The sequence below is a fragment of the Equus caballus genome, chromosome X, assembly GCF_041296265.1.
Source record: "Equus caballus isolate H_3958 breed thoroughbred chromosome X, TB-T2T, whole genome shotgun sequence".
Lineage (NCBI taxonomy): Eukaryota > Metazoa > Chordata > Mammalia > Perissodactyla > Equidae > Equus > Equus caballus.
The window spans coordinates 16,683,023-16,704,015 of NC_091715.1; the positions used below are offsets into that span (position 1 = coordinate 16,683,023).

A 20,993-nucleotide genomic window follows, 5' to 3' on the forward strand; every position below is an offset into this window, starting at 1 on the left:
GTTTAAAAAATTGCTCAATTCTCTTTACTCAAATGAGCAAGAAATTCTTCCTGTGTTGAGGAATATGAATATAGAATAATGCTTTTGAATACTAATTTAAATTCTGTTTGTGAATTTTACTCTTTCCCAGTTACCTATGACAGTTTGCTCCTTGTGTCTCGTTAGGGAACCATGATATTTCGAAGTACAAAATTGCTAGCTCAACAGAGATCTGATAAGTACTAAGATACCAAGAATACTATATTTCTGAATAAAGCTTATATCATTTAGAGTTCTCACAATTTAGTAACAGAATAAATGTGTACTATTTTATAAAAATGAAGCATCTCTTATACACCAAATACAATGTAAATATTATCCTAAATTGGCACAGGGTTGTATGATTTATAATATTGAATTAGTATATGAACCAAACAATAAAATAAAAACATACTCTGTCCTCTACACTATTTTAATTGAAATATTATTTATATTAATAACTATTTTAATGTGTACATGGTATTTATCAAAATAAAACTTTTGTTACTATTTTTCCATGTTATTGATAATAAACCTGAAGTATTTAAGCTGTACTTAAATTGTAGCTTTCACCTCACTGTTGCCATCTTAAAATGTTTATCCATTTGTTTGTTGTTTTCTTGGTTTATCATGGTTTTATACTCTTTTCCCTTGTATTTATGTATATACCCCAAAGTAGAACTTTCCTTTTGTAAAACCTTTTGTTAAGCTTATGAGTCTGAAGTTCTTTCTTATGTCAAATGAATTTCTGATTTTTTAGTCTAAAGATACTTCCGTTCATTTCCTTCAATATACTCAGAAGAATAACTGACCGATATTCCACTTACTTAGAAAAACATAAATAAAGATATTTTAAGCAGCCCAATCATGTCTGAGTACGCTCCCAAGCTATGGAGGCTATCATTAAGACCTCTTTCCTATCCCTTAGCTTTTCACTATTGTTTGTACTTAGACACTTTCTCCATTTCCTTTTTAAAATACAATAGCTGAAACTTCACATATTAATCTAAAAAGAGTCTGATAAACTTAGCAATAATGAAAGAATGCTGTTATTGGTTAGTATATTAACATGGGGTTGCTGTTTTTTAAATCTCCACAATGACTAAAATGTGGCTTGTACAATTGTTTTAAAACCATTACTTATTTTATACTCAACATGCTATGCTCAGATCTTTTTCCCTTTAGAAATTTTAGATTTGGGTGAACTAGCCATACATACATATATATATGCAAATACATGTAAAGTAGTATGTATATAGAACAGAATATGAAAACTTTCCATTTCATGTTGAGAATATGCTCTATTAATTATATTAATTCACATTTGAAATTAACATAACTAGAGGGAAAAATCACAACACCATTCAGTCTGGCCCATGACACTCTTCTGTTTTAAAAGGTTCTTAAGTCATAGCTAGCCCAGTCTGTTAACTGCTATTCAGTCTCTAATCCTTTGTCACCATCTTCAATAGCTTATAACAGAATCCACAGGGTCAGTTATAATACTCGTTGCCGTTTTATGTTCCCTTTAGCATTATTAAAGGCATATTATTTACTATAATTTTAGGTTCAAAATTTTCCTTCTGTTTTTAGAACCAACGATGAATAGAATTTAAAATCCATTAGTAGAAATATTGCAAAATAGCAGAAGAATCTCCTTTATACAAGGGGTTACCAGTCATATTCTAGCTAGAATAGTTGTCCTTTTGCTGCTAAAATTGCTTTAAGTTTTCCCAGTGAGCTGTGTCTTTCACAGTCTCACATGTGCTACTCCTTAACTAAACTGCATTCTAAATTTCAAGAACACTTGCAGGCTCGCCTTATATTTCATTATACAGTGTAGTTTAAATGTGTTATATAACATCTATTGTATACAGACATTGATTTTAAACAATACAAAATGAAATTGATCAAAAACAAGTTGAGATTTAAAGATTGAAATAAGAGATACAAGCACAAAACGATTAAAAATTTAAGTCCTTCTTCTGCCCAGGCAGTGACCTTGATCTATTTATTTAGTCTTGCTTTCTCATCTGCTAAACTGACTATCATAATACCTATTTCAGGAAGTTGTTATAAGAATATATGAGATCACGAATATGAATTGGTTAGCATTGTGCCAGACACCTAGTAGGTGCTCTTATAGGGTTGATGTTAACTTATAATAATGTATTTTTCTTGCTATATTATAGTTTTCTTTTTCTAGAGTACACCGTCAGGTAGCAATAGATAATGCTGTATTTTAAAATGATAACATAATATCAAACGATTTTACTGAATGAACAAATTTACTTTTTACAGGAATGTGTTAACTTCCCTGAATCTTTGCCATAGTACTCTTAAAGTGGTTTCCTGCAGTGGCTTGATGTATGAGGCAATAATGAGTGTAGAATTAGCGGGTAAAGCCAGGCCATTTTATACCCCTTCTAATTGGCTTATTTAGTCAAGTGCCAAATGCTGCAATATGAAGGTTCTAGTACATTATCTCTAAAACAGGCAGCAGGCTCTAGTAGAGTTTCTTTTCTAAGTCTTTCTATTATTTTTTTCAAGATCTTTAATCTGTTAAATCCTGATAGCTTTGCTGGTAAAGTCAGTGTTTTCCTCATCTTTTGTATTCCCAGCAGACTTAGCACATAGCAGGCATTTGGCAAACAAAATTACTCAGGAAGAATCTGAAAAAATGATTTACAACTTAATACGGTGGATTTAATTGGTATTTTCTTTTTGGTAAAAACGTCTACCGTCTAGTATTTCTGCCTTCCCTCCTCCTACCCCACTTCTAAGTGCTTCCAATGCCCAAATAGAAGAGCTACTTTGCTCATTACTGGTGTGTATATGAGGCCCTGAATGTTGTAATGCACACATGTTGAGCCATTTATATACCTCCATTACCTTCCTATTTATTTATACATTGGACTCTTGAAATATGCTTCAATTTGTAGAAACCACAAAGGGTTCTTTTTAGCATACTGACTTATAGTAACGTTCAGATTATCATGTAATCCAAGTATCCTATGTAGAAACTCTTTAAAGTTAACAATGTTATCTCCTCCCTTGAGATAAAGAGAAAATAAGAATGAAAATGTAACCACATGTGGGAGGAAAGGAATAGGGAGGAAAGGAATAGTTAAAAGGTTTAAGTCTGCCCCAAAGTGTTTTTCTTCCTGTCAAACAGCAGTAATTTGAACTGCAGCCAGGTTTTGTATGTTAACTGCTGCCGTTCTGTCCTTTTCTCCATGGCTGCTGATAAATATCTTTAAGAGGAATTTAAAAAGAAAACACAGACACAGAGACTGGGGTCCCGGGATGGGCTACGTAATATGTGAGACCCAGTGCAAAATGAAAATGTTGAGCCCCTTGTTCAAAAACAGTTGAGAATTCCAAGACAGCCACAGCAGAGCATAATACTGAGTGCAGCCCTTGTGCGACTGCACACAAGCTGGCCCTGGAGGTTTCCCTATTTCTGGGAGGTGGTCTTCCTGTTGGCACTTTGCTTAGCAGCTCTTCAGGGAAAATACCTTCATTGTATCGGAGAAAGTAAAGAGATGGGAACTCTCCATCGTGAGCAGGCAGTATGATTACTGGTCATTGTAAGATGGTCAACAAGGCCATGTAATTAAGAATAATGAGATAATTGATTCCATGAGTAAGAATTAAGCCCTTTGAGGATAGAGAAAGCAACAGGGGGAGAATAAGCGTTTATTTAGTGTCTTTTTTTATGCGTTATCCTGATCGGTCGTGTAAACCATATAAAGTAATTTTTATTGCCCCATTTTCTACATGAGGAAACTGAGCCTCAAGGATATAAAATACGTTATTCACAGTCGCAGAGCAAGTAACTGGCAGTGTGGTGATTGCCCACATCTGTCTTCATACCAACGAAGCCCATATTCTTTCCATGGATATTGGTATCATGCTAGCTAATGTCCATCGTTAGGGGCCGATAGCCACAATAAAAGTGCAGTCTTGAGAAGCAGATGTGAAAAGCAGAAGTGCGATTAGGGAGGGAAATTTAACCTGGTGGTTTCTGTCTTTAGAAGCTGAGCCCGGTACAGAATGCAGCAAATAAAAAGTCCATAACCTGACCAGGCAGAAACTGTCTCCCTTATGATAGAGTAATGCAGTGGTCACAGAACAAATGTAACATGTTGGAGATAGAAGATAGCTTGATTCTTGCAAGATAATAGCTCCTCTTACAGTTAAGGCAAGAAAAACAAGTAACCTCAAATGATGGACATCAGACTTCACTAAGTACAATGAGAGTCTGTGAAGCATCTTAAGGGCCAGCATATTTTAGGACAATATATTCCAAGCTTCATTCACTTATGTTCTACTTTCTTCATGATTTGACCATGTCTAAGTCAAAACATACCATTATGGATGTAACATATTTTAAATCAATTCTATATCAGCACGAATGGATTTATCCTAACTGAAGCACTAGCTATCTGTCCTCAGTGAAGCCACTCCACTGATTGTTAAAGCTCATTTGCTCTTCATTTAACTCATATGTATTGAGTGCCTTATATGTTCCAGGATCTGTCTACCTGGTGTGGGTGGTGGGTGGGGATAGGGGGAGGGAGAGAAGTCGGAGATGAGTAGGACATGGTCCCTGCCTCAGAGGGCTTCAGAATTATCCTACAATTTTAGACTGTTCATAGAACGCTGAGAAGGTAGGATTGAAGGAGTGCCACATTTTGCCTGGAGGAGCTGGGAAACTTTATACAAAGGTAACCTTGAGCAAGAAAGTCTAGATGAGTAAGTAGGAGGAATTCACCCAGCAGATTTGGGAGAGTCATCTTCCCTGGGCCTTGGCTGGATTTTTTTTTTTTTTAACTTTTCTGATCTTGAAATAAAAGACGTCAAGGTTTTTGAACTTATTGAATTCAATTCAATAAGATGGTTGTTATCTAGTAGTTCTCGGATTATTAAGATTGTTCAGAAACAATCATTTTATTTTAGGTCTGATGAGTCAAATAATAGAAACAAAACATGCCATAACTTTCTTGACTATTTGGATGTATAGCTCTTTTCCATAATATAGAATATAGATGTGTTGTATGTGTTTCTATTTCTTTCACCTGAATACCTTTTTTATATAGATTTTATAGAATAAAATGCCAACTACTTTCTTCTACTGTTTCTTTTATTTTTCCTTGTAAAAAGGAAGGTTGTGACAAAATGATTTATATATTACTTACAAGATGTGTTTACCATGATTTTTCCTTTTTTTTTTTTTTTTTTTTGCTTTTAGTGTAAAACTCTTTCTGGAGTCTGTGACCACATCATATCCCTGTCATCAGATCCTCTTGTTTCACAGTCTGCCCACCTGGAAGTGATTCAGCTGGCAAACATCAAACCAAGTGAAGGGCTGGTAAGAGATACTAAGTTGATGAAAGCCACTATTCCTGAGTGGACAGCTAATAATGTGGGCAAAGCAACCTCCGAATATGGGAATCCATGAATTTTAATGAACTTTGAACATTTTGGTATTTTTTTCTAGAGGAGTTAAGGTAGCAGGAGTTTGTCATGATAAGAAGTTTTATGAAGATAAATGAAAATGAGAGCAATTAAAATGGTGATTTCTGAATTATCCTGTTTACTTTGGTAATAAATTACCTTTTATTACGTTCTTTCACCCCCTACCAAAGTTCCTTAGGTTTAAAGGAAGTTTAAGTTAAAAGTTTTATATTAAGATCCACAATGTTACCTGCCTATGCAAGTGGGTGTTTTGCTTTGCTTTGGTTTATTCTGTTTTTAATAGGTCTTTCTTCCCTTAGTTTGTGTAAGCTAAATAAACTCAATATTCTTTATAACTCACATCCATTCTTATAAGGGTGAATAAGCAGATGATGAATATTGCCAACACTAGGCTACCATCTATGAGATGTATTTTTTTATTATGTAATAATAAAGATAATTATCTTCAATATTTTGTTCACCTGATTAAAAATTGTATTGGTTCTAAACTTAACCCAAGTGAGAACTTATTCTTTAATACTTTTCTAGAAAGAAAGCATATAAAATTAATATTAATGAGGGAGAGACAAAAAATAAGAAACTGGCTAGAGAACATCTTACCTACTACGCAACTATTACATGTTAGTTTGATGCTGCACTGTTTCTGCTTTCTCCCTGTAGTTGCATTTTCGAAGAATACCATTAATGATATTTTAGAAAATAGAAATCTTGGAAACTTGGATTAATAATTTGATTCAGATAATCTTAAAGACCTCTAAGCAGGTTTAACTTTTTATGTGACTTTTCTTCTTCAGTTGTATGTATATATATAAATGTTTTAGAGGGTAAAGCCTTCATCAGCCACCAGTCAGTGGCTTTTCATTTTGAAGCCATCTAGTCGATAGAGTGCCTTTTCTCCTCATATTTGGCAAATTACTTTTGGGTAACCATAGTTCCTTGAGCTTTTTGTGGCTTTTATTATTGTTTTCCTGGGAAGATGGAAATCAGCACTTCAGACGTAGCCAGCAAGTATGTCATCATTGTAACCCATAAGTGTTGTATCTAACTTTGATTAGTTTTAAGAGCTTATTTCTAACATTTAGAAACTTATTTGCAGTAATACTTAGGATTTTAAATTCTTACAGTTTTAAATTCCTCTTGGTTACCTTTACAAAGTCCAGTTTTATTTAAAACATCTTTCAACCTGTAATATTAAAGCTTTTTCTTTCTGTATCTCCCCTTTCAGTAGTTATAAAGGAAAGGAATTTCTTTAAGCATGATTTGTAGAGTGGGAAATTCTGAACTAATACTATGTTATATTAGACTAGGAGTCAGGACACCTGAATACAAATCACGTACATAAACTATAGCTGTGTGATCTGGGCAAGATGGGGGCCTTGATATTTTCATCTGTAGAATGTTGGGGGCAGGAAGGGGTGGACTAGATCATCCTTAAAGCTCTCTCTAGCTCTGAGTCTACAGTTCTGAGGACGGTATTGTTCTGAGAAAAGAGCCTGATCTTTTCCTCTAATTTCCACTGAAATCATGGGAAAAAAATAACCGTTTGAAGTGAGTCAACACAATGCTAACTAATAGACTTTATGAAATCTTGATGTTTTTAAATAAAGGTCTTTTATTTTTTAAATTTGAAAGAGATAGATCTGGGTCTAATCTTTGGAATAGTCACGAACTTAAAAATGCTAAGAACCAGATTTGGTTAGTCTGGGGAAGAGCTGAAAGAGAAAAAGAAAGAAGTGAGTGCCTATCATTTACCAGGTATTTTCTTCACAACTCTATAGAGTATTTTCTCATTTTGCAAATGAGAAAATGGAATCACAGATCTTCACCAATTTGTCCTATATTATATAGAGGTAATACACAGTAGTGGCAGAGTTTGAGTCCAGGTAAATCTAAATAAAGTACTTCTTAAAAAAGCTTGTTCTATTATCCCACATTTAAAATTGGAATTGCTAAAGAGGGGTGTGAGTTTAGGACGATGACTTTAAAACTGGAAGTACCTAGAGAAATCCCTTTTTTAAAGGACCATCAGTAATTCTTCATTGGGAAAATATTTCCAGGGGAGGAAAAGAAAAACCTAAAATGTTGAATATTAATAAAAAGAATTAAGTATAAAACTATTTCTTGTGATTCATGTTAGAGGGGAGATAGAAACTTTATGTGACTTTTTCAAGGTATCATATTAAAAATCAGTCACCTTTAAGCAAGTTTAGTCAGTCACATTTGAAATAAATAGCTTTGAGGATTTTGGTAACATTTAGCATGTAGTTAGCCATAGGAAGTGTGTAAATGGTAAGTGAAGGAAAGAACTAGAAAGAGGTGAGAGGATACTAAGCTTTAACGAAATTTAATTAGCTTAAAACGTCTGTAGAAAATCTTCTGCCAGTTTCAAAACACAACGTCTCTCATAGGCAAACGGTAACTGCTTTGTTCTTCCACTGGATAAACAGGATAGATTGTTCATCAGCTTTCTCCCGAATTAGCCAAATCTCCTAGAATTTCTTAGTTTTGAAAGTCCTGACCATTCTAAAGAATGGTAGGAAATGTGCTTAGTTATGATTAAAACATGAAAATAGTTTCTAAAATGCTTTCACACAACAATAATTAGCAGAAAATTAAATGAAGGATAATGAGAGCTATTGGAACATATGAAACTAGATCAGAGCCAAGAGATGAACAGAGAGGAAGGGGCTTAGGGGGCATCCTTGGAGAAGCCTCTTGGTCTCAGAGAGTTCTTTTACTATTTAGGCACTTGGACTATCTCCAAATATGCCTTATTCCATTGACTTGCCTGTGAGGTTGCCTCGGCTCCTGTTGGTTAACCAACATTTGGAGACAGAGTGAAGCAAATGTCATTTTGGCAAGTGGAGCAGGGAAGAGGGAGCTGTTCGAGGCAGGTCCAGAATTAATTAATTGGTTTAAAAAAAAAAAAGTAGGAAGAATGAAGGTTTTGATGAAATGGAACACCAGATTTGTCTCAGTTCCAGAAAAAGAGCCATTTGAATTACATGTCCTCCTGCTGTTTGACCCTTTCTCAGAGGTGCACAAGTGATCAGATGTGTTTCTGTGGACTCTTCATTATTCAGAAGATGATTAGTTTGAAACTTGTCCAAGCAACTTGCTTCTTTTCTTACTTTCTTTTGGTGCCTGACTTTTGGCCATTTTTCTCATTAGTACTGCCAGAGGGAGATAAAAAGGATGAAGAAGTCAGTTTTGATTATTAAAGTGAGTTAAAACAAATGGTTTATTGAGATTAGAAATGAAAATATTGCATAAAACTAAATATCTTCATTTCTTGTGGCGTTTTAAAAATTTGCTTTCTTTCTATCCTGTTGCTCATAACTATGAAATTGCTAGAATTGAGCTCTGTATGCATAACTAGATCCTTCTTTACTTAAGCATTTTAAAATTGTTTTTATCCATCTGAAAAAATTAGCTTTAATATAAATTATATAACATTTAATTCTATATAAATAATGATGAGATACTTGCTTTAGCTTACAAGTGCCATTTTTGAAGTTCCTGGTATGTGCAGTAATTACACATTTTATTTACAGAGTCATAACTAGATTATCTCTATGAGTTTTTATTAACCCCATGACTATAATGTCTTTTCTAAGCATTTATCTTAGGATACTAGACGTTTTCTATGACCTAATCATTTATGAAATTATTTAGAGCTCTTGTCAAACACTTTAATTCCTAATTGGTAATGCACAGTGTTGAAAGAAGTGTGGCGAGAAATATAATAAACTTCTACTTACAGTTGTCAGAAGAGATGGGTGATTAAAATAAATTTGTAAAATATCAAACCAGGTTACTCTTTATAACCACATTCCACGTGGTACATGTGTGCTAAAGAGGTCTTAGTCTTTTAGAGTAGATGGTAAAGAGTGAATGTTTAACTTTAATATCTACATTGCCAAATATTATGTTTTAATAAGAAAAGTGAAGGTGCACAACTCTCCTAACTGTTAATAAAGTGATAATCAGTAGCCTAATGGTTGAGAGTCTGGTTTGGAGTCAGATTGCCTGGGCTTGAAACCTGGCTTCACCATCTTGGGCAGACTCCCCAGCCTCTCTGTGCCTCAGTTTCCTTATCTCTAAAACCGACGTAATGATAATTTTTACCACATAGACTATTGTGAAATAAATGTAAAACAATTAAAACAATCCCTGGCACATTGTAACAAACAGATGTTAGCGATGATGGTGATAGGTAATAATGAGTGATGATTGTGTTGTATGTCCAAGCAATATATATTGTTTCTTTCGCTGTATGTTTCCACTTTATCCTCTCACAATCCTTCTATGTAAAAAAAAAGGTAAGACAAAATTTAGGTGTTTAGCTCTTGCAAATATACTTTAAGATCCTGTGTTTGATGTCATTTTGTTAATTCCTGAGGGGAAAATCATTGCAAGGATCTTATCCTCTTTTAAGTTCTATAATAGCACCATTATATTTACCTTGCAGTGAATAATGGAATAAATATTAACTTCAAAGGTAAGTATGTTATGCCCTTGCCACCAGTGTAAGGTTGAATATTGCCATATGGTGTTAGCCAAGAACTAGTGGCCAGTTTCTTAATTTCTGTTTGTACTTCTGTTAATGTTAGTTATTTTATATAAAGTGATGAGCTTTCATTTAAGAAACTAGAGTTTACAGGTAAATGAACATCTTTTAAAATTACACTCATTTTGTTTTACTTTAAAAATCCAGTCTCAGCCATTTTTGGAACTGATACCAACATTTTAGACATAGGATATTACTGAAGTGACTTTTCAGAATTAAAACCTACCCAGTGACTTCTTAACAGTTCCATACCATGAACTTTAGTGCTTCTTGTCTTTTTTTACTTACTTATTTTCGTTGAAAACACATGTACATTCAAGTGTCTAAATATGTAATTAACATAAAGGTATGGGAAATTAACATTATAGTAATTGTCTACATAAGTGCTTAAATATAGGCTTTTTCTGAAATGATATTGTGGTTATTGTTAAATCCTTTATATTTCAGACTTCAAGTTCATTAAAATTAATTCTTTTTGAAATTAATATTTTTAAATGCAAAGCGCTTTTGTAGGTAAAAATCAGGAACTTACTTTTTATTGTGTAATATGTATCAAGCTAATAACATAGCAATATTTGAATTTCCCATCATAACTTATTTTGCTGCAGAATACATAGTATGGATTTTGTGGGGAGTGAGGTGTGTCCTTTCTTCAGGATATTGAATTACTATGCTGCATTTTATAAGTTTCATAGGCAGTTCACTTATCAAGTAGTTATTTGATTAAGCTGAGTACAGGCTTCTTCAGGCAAACTTTAGAAACCAGAATATTCAGATAGGAATTTCTTAGCAGTTTAAAGACATCATTATTGATCATAGATTCATCCCTGGGGTGTGTGGCAATTTTAATTTGATAGGATAATTTTATTTTGCTTTTTTGTAGATGAGGTTATAACATACTTGAAAACATTTCAGTTGCCTCACTTTTTTTTCTGATGCTGTCTTTTTTTTTAGGGTATGTATATTAAATCAACATATGATGGCCTCCATGTAATAACTGGAACTACAGAAAATGTAAGTGTTACAACATTTCAGATTTTGATATGTTTTTCCTTTTATTGTTAAACTATTTATGTATCTCGTGTAGTTGAGGTTGACTTCTGAGGACACGAACAGATTAGGAGATAAAACTAAAAAGACATACTGAGTTAGTAAGTGGTAGTTTTGGGAGAATTTCAGTCATGTTATTTGATTTAGAATAGCTATTTACTTAAAGTAAATCAGATGTTTTCTGTTCATTGCCAGAGATTTGTCTTTGTTAAGTATTTTCTGGTTCATGAGAAGTTATTGTGACATCTGAAAAAGAATCCGTTTGCATCTGTCAAATAGTTTAGTTATAATAAGAAACTTAACTCATAGGAAAGAAACATCAGATAACTCAGGCTTTCTGAATACTTGCAGTATAATTCAGCGGAGGGGCAGCATGGTATAGCTCAGTGGTTTTCACAGTGAGATCCCTCCCTGGACCAGCCCCTCCCTGGACCAGCCGCATCAGCCTCCCTTGGCACTTAGAGATGCAAATTCTCTGGCCCCACCCCAAACCTACTGAATCAGAAACTCTGGAGACCAGCCTGTTTCTTAATAAGAGATTCTGTTTTAGCAGTTGATTCTGAGACTTACTGAAGTTTGAGAACCACTGCAAGCAGTAGGTCAGAGTCTCCAGGCCTTGGCAGTGTAATTTTTGGCAAGTCACTTACCCTCTCATTGCTTTGGTTTCCTCAGCTATAAACTGGAGGTAATATCATCTGCACTACATATCTCACTAGGTTGTTATGAAAATCAAATAAGTTAATAAAGGTGAAAGACTAAGCTATAAAGAGCTACAGAAATGTGAAGTGATTGTGTTGGGCATTAACACAGTCAATGTAATAGATTTGAAAAGCATAATCCATTATTCCTCCATTTGGTTGTCCCAGATTTCCATCCTACTCTTTTAAGCAAGTGCTGAGCTTTGAATTTTTTTTTCTTTTAGAAATTCTGACAAATTGCATGTTTATGCTGTATTCCTTCCAAGAAGACTGAGGTGGAATTAGTTAATCTCAAGTTACTATTGATCTCAACATCTTACCAGCATTTTCCTTCAAAAAAATCAACATTCTCTTCATCTAATTCACCTATTACTATAATCATTTATTGATATTTTTCCCCCTGCTTTTCTTGGTGTCTTATGAACGGTGAAACACATGATATACATAGCTGTTGGATTGCTGTATTGGCTTATATTTGGTATTAAATCTGAGAGTTATATGAGATCAAGAATATCAGTTAAATGCATGTTGTCAACTATTTAAAATTTTTAAATGCAGTAAGATACTGTAAACTATACTCTTGTCACTGATCATTCTCATTTATTTGTACTTTCATCTGATCATTTATTTATTCATTTGTTCTTTTAACAAACCTTTGCTTTGTGTCTGCTATGTTCCAGGTGTGGGGTTGAGTATTGAAAGAATTTTTGTTTGTTTGTTTGTTTTATGATAGTTTACAACCTTGTGAAATTTCAGTTGTACTTGAAAGAATTTTTTAATTAAACTAGCTTGCTGCCCCTAAGGAGTGCAGATAGAGGTTTATCTGTGTAAACAAGTAGTGAAATTTGTTTAGATGGACAAAGGAAAAAATGGTAAATGCTGCCAAATGAAATCAGAGAAGGAATCACAGAAATGGTGATTTTGAACTATATCTTGAAGAATTCGTAGGAACGTATCTTTCTATATTGTCTGGGGTCTATAAAAAAATAATGCATTGCTCATATTAATCACTCAGTAATATTTGTTAAATGGATGAGTGATCAAAGAAAGACTGATTCTGTGTGTAGTTTAGATACGAACCATATATTAATAGTTCATCATTTAATTCTTCTTTTGTCTTGAAATTATGTTACTATTTTTGGTACCCTCAGTCATTTCTCATTAGGAGATCTTGTGTTGAGTCTTAGCAAAGCTGCTCACTAAAGTGGGTAAGTTATTTTGCTTTGCGATGCCTTAGTCGCTTAGTTTTCTCCTAAGTAAAAAGAGAGATTCAGACAAAATGATCTCTAAGGTCTCTTTTGACACTGAAAGTCTATAATTTATATGACTTACTCCATTTCCTACTTATCTGTGCAAAAAGTTGCTTTAGTTTATTTGAACTTTATGTACCAACTATCATTTTCTTTTGTATTCTGACTAGAGCCATTCGCTTGATACTTTTCTTTCATACCCTCCTTTAAAAAGAATTGTGAACCAAGTAGGGCAGGGACTGACTCTATAGGTACAGCTCTCTTAAAGTAATGATTTACAAACTTTTCCGAATTGTTACATGGTACTTGTCTGATTGGGTAATATGCCCCCTTCCTAAAGGTGCTGTGAAATAAGTACATTTTTGACACAATTCTTAGGGTTGAGTTCACATCCTAGATGAACTATCCTCTTAATCGTACACTTGAGTTATTACTTCAATAACTGAAATTCCGTGGGGTATCATCTTATCTTCAATTCGAGCCTATGGCATATAATTTTATTGTGAATTTTAAGATTTGTTGAATTGAGGTTAATATTGTTTCAAGACTTCTTTGTTTGAAAAATAATTGGAAATTGGGAATGAATAAAAAATAAAGGAACTAGAAATCACTTTTAAAGTAAATCCTATTCCAGGGTCTCAAAAGTAGCATTTTACTTTGCTGATTCCATCACTGTATCATTCTTCTTTAGCTTTCAATAGATACTAATAAATACTATTACAGTATTTATAGTTGTGTTTGATAGATAAATTTAACACACATATAAATACACAATCTATTTTTTCAGAAAATGCATTTTCTTTATATTCAAAAGTCCATTCACATATTGTCATTAAAATGTCTAATAATGTGTATAATCAATAATCAGTTACTAGAGGAAAAATAAAGAATAGTATGTTAAATTTATTACCCATACCTACAATATTATAAAACTTTCTATCTTAAATCTCATTTTAGTTTCCTAAAAACTTCATAAAACTTGTCAAAATGAGCTTTTCGAAGTTGTTTTTTGCTTGTTTGTTTTTGTTTTCAATTTCTTATGGTAGTAAAGAAAAAAGTGATGAAATTGTTACAGCCTATAGAAATGTTAATGCTTTAGTTTATTTAGTGTGGTTTTGTTTGCCAGTGTATTACATTATACGAAGCATAAGAAATAGGATGCTCTTATAATTAGACATTTAGAGAGAGAGTGTTATATAATGTAATTTTGAACTAATGGCTGTCCAACTCTTAATTTGCTTTTCTCAGTTATTCAGAATTGATGGTATTAATGATGAAATAAATTAATGATTTGATCATCACTTGACAAAGCTTTGATGCTGACCATAAGCATGTACTTGAAAATATTTATTCGCTGAAGTTAATGTGAATTATTTGTATTAAATGGAAAGGATCAAAGTTAAAAAAGATAATGTTCTGAAATATGTTTTTGAATCAGTTGCCTGTAGAGCCTAATACAGTTGTCTGTATAAAGTTTGCAAAGGTTAATACCAATTTTCATTTTCTCTTAGTGCTCTGAGAAACATATTGGTCTTTTATAACATAAATATATATCGTTTTGCATTTCTGCTGTCATTAGTTATACAGAGAATACAAACAATATAGTAAATACTAGTAACCACTTTTGTTAGTTTAATTCCTTGAGGATTATAATTAAATTCTTGATCTAATTTAAAGTGGTGAACTTATTGTAGTGCTTTGAGAGAGAGGAAATGACTGATGAAACTTATGTTCTTTATCATTTCCTTTATGTTAACTTTAGTCACCTGCAGATCGGTGCAAGAAAATCCATGCTGGCGATGAAGTGATTCAAGTTAATCATCAGACTGTGGTATGTATAATTACCTTACGAGTCAGTGGGAGGAACTAATATAAAGATTTGCTAAAGCTTTAAAAGAATACCAATGAAATGAAATGCCTATTTGTGTACAAGATCATTGAATAGCCTTTTAAAAAATAACTGAATGACTCTTCTTCTTATTTGATGGAATGTAAGGCATGGTTTTAAAAGAACACGAAATATTGGTGGTGGCTGAGGTTAGATATGCATTTCTATATGGACAGGTACGGGATAACATTATACACCCCATGAACTGGGATGATAATTTAAGAATAGAAATTAAAGTGACAATATGTACAAATTGAACTTTTTCTTGATATAACTTTTACGTTTCATTTTACAAATTATTGAATTACCTGGTAGATATGTTTTGTAACAGCATGCATTCGTTCATCTACTTTAATATTGATTTGTTCATTAAAGTGTCTGGTAGATTGGTTTATTTTAAATGTTGATTTAAAAAAAATTGTAAGCTTTAATAGCTGAATTGGCTTTTCATTTCCCAAAAGAGGACTACAGTTTTAGTTCTAAAACTATTGGACTTAACTAAATAAGTTCATAAAGTTTTCATGCTCTGTGAATCTCACAAATCCCTTTCCAGGCTAAGAATGACAGCGGCATTCTGTGCCTATGGTAGATTTTCAAGGGCTATTTTTCATAATCTTGGATTTAGAAAATGAACATTGTATGATTTTCATTTTGGATTATTTTCTGTCTCAGTTGATTACTTTGTTCTCCTATCTCTACCAAAATAAAGTTTATTGCCTTAAAAAAATTGTGAAAATAATCTGATTATTAATATAATTATCCTCATTTGAAAAAAATAGTTTTTTTCTGGTAAATATTCTACTTATAGCTCACTAACTCTTCAGAGTGAGTAAATATTTCCTGTTGCACCTAAACTCAATTTGCTTTTGCATATTCTAGTCATAGAAGAAACTTTTGAAAAGAATGGCAATATTTTGGGGCTAAGACGACTCCTGTGAGGTCTGATCTTTCTCAGTGATTCTGCCTTAAAGCAGAAGCCATTTCAGTTTTGGCTCTGAATAAACTGAGAAGTATGTGATATTTTGGAGAGGTTCTGAACACTGATAATTACAAAGTCATGATGTTTCTTCAATAAGTTCATTAAGTGAATAAAAGTCAATGAAAGTTTAAAAAATTAAACACGTAGGTGTAAGATTAACACTAATTCAGAATGTTGGTAATCGACAAAACCTTTCCACACTATGACAATTTTGATGATGAGAAAGTTCTCATTACTCCAGACCATACAAAGTGCTTGTCCTGACTAAAGTTTCTTGTCCCCTAGGATGAGGATTTGGGCAGTGGGATAAAGCAGCTGCTTCAGTAGACAGGCAGCTTCTCCCTCTTCTAAAGTTCATGCTGCCTCCATTTCTTCAATGTCACCTTAACAAATAAGACATCTGTTGGATAGTTGGACCAATTTCCAGTTGGTCAATTCTAAGAGGACAGAAATCAGGCTCTAACGAAAAATGAAATGGGTTAAAGGATACTCTTGGTGGAGCAAAGATTCTGATGTTTATCACATCAATATGAAAGTCTGTAAAAGACTACAAGTGAACTAATAAAATCTGTATGGTTTGTTGATATTTCAATATTGTGAGAATGTGTAAATACATCTTTGCATCACAGGAATATTCTAAAATATTGAAAACTATACAGAATGATGGTTGGGGGAACTTGCTTCCAGTGTTTTGCTCTGAAGTTGATGTAAGGCTTTATGTGAGTCATGGTAACTGTTTAAGCATCAGTTTGCCTTTTTATAACAATAGCCATAGCCAACTCTTACTGAGTTCTTAGAGTGTGCCAAGCATCATGTTAAGTACTTGACATATTTTATGTCATTTACTCTTTACAGTAATTCTACAAAGAAGGTGCATGAGGAAATTGAGACTCAGAATGATTATTTAACTCACCCACAACTCAAAGCTCTGACTTCAAGGCCCAAACTCCCTCCCCAAACTAAAATTATAAAATTATCAAGCAAAAGGGGAAAAATTCTAACAATCATGCAAGTAAATCTCACGATTCAGTGAGAGATTAAGTGGGGCCAAGTGTGAGAGAAGGAGAAAGGGAGTATTTACATAACTGGGGTACTGAATCAGCTGAACTGGAATCAGAAATGGAGTTGAAATTTAACTTTACTGCCACTCCTAACTCTCTCCTTTCCTTCAGGTAAATAAGATATGTAAAACACCTATCACAATGCCAGGCACACATTAGGAGCTCAATAAAAATTAACTTTCCAACCTCCCTTCCTCCCTGTTACCTGCTACAGTAGTTGGGCCAGTTGGAGTCCAGTTTCTTGGCAGACTGCTATTATAATTTAGAAATTGATTTTGGATGATAATAGAAACATTCTCTGAAAATACATTGAATTCCATGAAAGTAGCCTTCCTTAATAATGTGATCAATTACCAGATTTTCTTCTTTGTGTTCGAGTGAGAGGCATATTTGTGCAAGAATGGTACATTTCATTAAATGCAGCTTACTTTGCCCTCTTTTCCTTGCTGTTGCTTGCATTGTGATCTCTACAGTGCTTTTAACTTCTTACTAGACGATATATACACGTGGTGAAATGGAAATTTTGTGGGTTTTGTTACTGTGAAAGGTCAGGTTTGGTAGGTAGATAAATTAGTTGAAACAAGTATAAATTATTTGTAGTCTGCAATTATCCCTTCTATCCCTATATTTATTAACAGGGATATAAGGGGTTGGTTATGATATAATAGTTACATTAAAATACAGCTTAATATATTTGAAATACATATTTAATGTTATTTTTTAATCCAGTAATTAATTTACCAGAACAGTGAGATATTGCCAATATTATTCTATACCAGTTTAGACTCATTAATGAAAAGAGTAATATTTAATCTTGTATTTTGAACGTTATTAGCCCAGTAAGTATTTTTTTATAGTTCTAAAATTTTATTCTGCTACATGTGGTAATGTACAATATAAAAGCCGATAACTTTTCTTATTTTAAAATACATAGAAAAGCAATTTGAAATTTTTCCCTAAGAGTCTGAGAAAGTTGAATGAATCACAAATGAATTCAAAAATGATTTTTTGAAATTGCTGGTATGGTATATCTTCAAGATGTCCAATTAGATGTGTGTATTTCTAGTTTGCTCTTTTTTAAAAAATATATTTTCTTATTTGAAATGAAACTGGAAGTTTTATGTCCTTTTTCATGTTGCTATATTCTTTATTATAAGTGGCTTTTAAGCTTTTCAAATCAACATACTTCTGTGGCTGAGAAACTGTGGCTACCAGGTAGGAAGAAGAAAAAATCATGAACATCCAAGCAAAGCAGACTGAGTCCTATTGCATGTCTTCCCCGCCAGTGAAGATCCAACTCTTCAAAGGCTGCTGGAATCTCCCAAGATTTTTTTCCACTTCATCTGCCACTACATCCCTCTCTCTGAGAGATACCTCGGCATAGTTTGAAACAGCAAGTCTGCCCTCATGATGCACTTTTAACACGTTTTTTTAGCTGATGAGACTATTTATAGTTATTAAATCTATTTGGGCATATTCCTAATGAATCTGTAAAATTTCATGTTTTTGGCATGTAAGTGTTCTAAAAATTCCATACTAAAAACAGATATTTTCTTCTTAGGAATATCATTTGATTGGCATATGTGAGTGGCATATGTGATGGTTGAATCCAGCATTTGGAAAAATTTCCTTTTATTTTATGTAAATAAAACATATTCACTATTATTTTTAAAAGTCTTCTGGGAGCCTGCTGACAGCATTCTTGCAAGAAATGGTTTAATAGATGTGGCTATAAAGGCTACTGAAATGGGACATACCCAGGTTTGGATAGTCAAGAAGAAGATAGACTGCAGTAAATAGTGAGGCTGTTGGACATTGGTTAGTGAGAGATGGAAGATGAGTATTGTAAGCTAGTGGTTTTTGTTACCCTCCAAATGGTAAACATTGTCGAACAAGACTTGCAGGTGATGGCAGAGGAGCAGGGGGAAGGGAACAAATTGAAGGACTATGCGTCATCTGGAAAGATCATTCTAACTTCATTTATATAATTCTCAAAGGTTTCTCCTATATTCTCTCTCATATTCTCACTCTAGTCTCATTTTTGATTCTGTCTTCACCCTCTTGTTCCTTTAGCCCCAGAACAAAAGGAGAATTTGTTCTAAGGGGAAGCTAATCGAATCAGAATGGATGGAGAGTGTGGTGACCCATTAAAGCCCAGCCTTTCCCTCCCTCTCACCCCACCACCCCATCCCTGGACTTCAGCAGGAAAGAGCAGCTCATTGAGTGGAATCAATACTATGATACTGGCTAACATCAGATGTGTTCTCTCTCTCTCTCTCTCTCTTTTTTAATTTACTAAATTGTTGTCTTTTTTAGATTTCACTTCTAATTCTATTTTTTTCTCCTTTCATTTACCATCCTCATATCTTCTCACTTGACTATTTTTCCTCCATTCTTCACCTCGTTCAGTTTTTTTCTTATTCTTGCCTATTTTCTTCTGTTCTCCTTTCTCAAGGGAGAAAGTATCTGATAATTCCTTATACCCAAAATATTGAGACCTCAAATAGCAGTATTTCTGGTGCACCCTATATCTTATTCCTGTAAACACATGTTGCTGGAGTACAGATTAAATATATTAGCATGGTTTTTAACATATTACTTAATAAATGGTTATGATAATATCATAAAATAACTGTTAGGATTCTAAGAAATTGGTATTCTAAAACAGAACACGTGAATTGTTCTGTTTTCAAAGGAAAAAAATGAAGAGACAGTTACTATTTTATCAGATTCTACCTTATAAAGTGGGTAGTTTATGAGATGATTGTTGATTTTTTTCTTTTATTTTACGTTGAACATTGTGGAGGCGATGAGAATGTGTGGAAACTGGTTTTGAAGTGCTGCGTATTGATATAAACTGTATTTTGCCTAGAGAAATCAATTCATTATTATCCAATATAATATTTCATGATTTTTCTGTTATCAAACTAAAATTTATTATCTTAAGTCTTATATAAAGGAGATAAGTTGTGTGATGCCTTAATAATGGTAACTTCCTATTAAATTTATTTTCTTTGCAGATTTCTGCATCTTGATTTGTTTCTTTCTTATTTACGCAGTTCTTACTAGCTTCACCAGGAAAAGAGTAATTACTTTAAAAATGGTTACTCTATTTTTATTACTGGAATATGTCTTACAGTGTCAACATACAGTTAATATCATCTAGTTATTTTACATGGAATTTAAAAAGGTTTCCTTATAAGTAACTATTTTGTATGTTTAAAATGTATCTATTGGCTGATGTTCTTACCTACTCTTGCTTATTAAGTGTGTGACTCATTTGCAAATCAGTATCAATAAATGCAGCCCTTTTCTTCCTTCAAAAAGGCAGAAGTCGGCCAGTCACAACTGCCTAATCCACTTGCTGTCTGTAGTAGGGCTGGGCTATTAGTGATAACGTTTAACTGCCTGATGAAGACAAAAAATTATTGCATGAAAGGGAAACACGTTAGAGCACCATAAAAATAGGAAATTCAAGAGATAATGATAATAATCTTAAATTCTTTTTAAGTTATTTAGCCCTAGGATTCAAATACAGGTTTCATCCACTAAATTAACATTCTGATCGGCATGGTGGCTAAAATTGTAGGTAATGTAGCCACTGATTACTTTAACATTTTCTCTCATCGTATTACTCTAATACTGGGCACTAAAGGATTTTTTAAATTGGGAGAAATGACAGAGAGAGGTCACGATGGCCCCATTTAGAGCTGACGTTGAGCTACCTTTTTTGTCTGAATTGTTAGATTTCTGATAAAATGATTTCTAAAGGTAACTTCTACATTGAAAGTATTTACAGCCATTATAGAAGTTCTTAAACTAAAATTTTTTATTAATAAAACTTTAGAATGCTGTTTATTTAGCTATATATATACATGTGTACACATGCTTTGGTTTTGTTTTGGTAAATATAGACATCCATTGCAATATTTGTTAGTATTTTCGAATAAGCCTATCTTTGTTAAATGTCTACCAATAAATGACGTTATAAAGATTAT

The 20,993-nt window shown here is 33.2% G+C and overlaps 1 protein-coding gene across 10 annotated transcripts in view; it reads left to right on the forward strand.

Moving 5' to 3' along the window:
- CNKSR2 (connector enhancer of kinase suppressor of Ras 2) overlaps positions 1–20,993 on the forward strand; it is a 256,308-nt gene that overhangs the window by 105,079 nt on the left and 130,236 nt on the right. For all 10 annotated transcript variants that reach the window (XM_023633518.2, XM_070257233.1, XM_070257235.1 and 7 more), the window contains exons 6-8: positions 5,273–5,392; positions 11,024–11,083; positions 14,830–14,898. In XM_023633518.2, the coding sequence (XP_023489286.1) occupies positions 5,273–5,392; positions 11,024–11,083; positions 14,830–14,898 (249 nt within the window). The remainder of the gene's footprint in view (positions 1–5,272; positions 5,393–11,023; positions 11,084–14,829; positions 14,899–20,993) is intronic.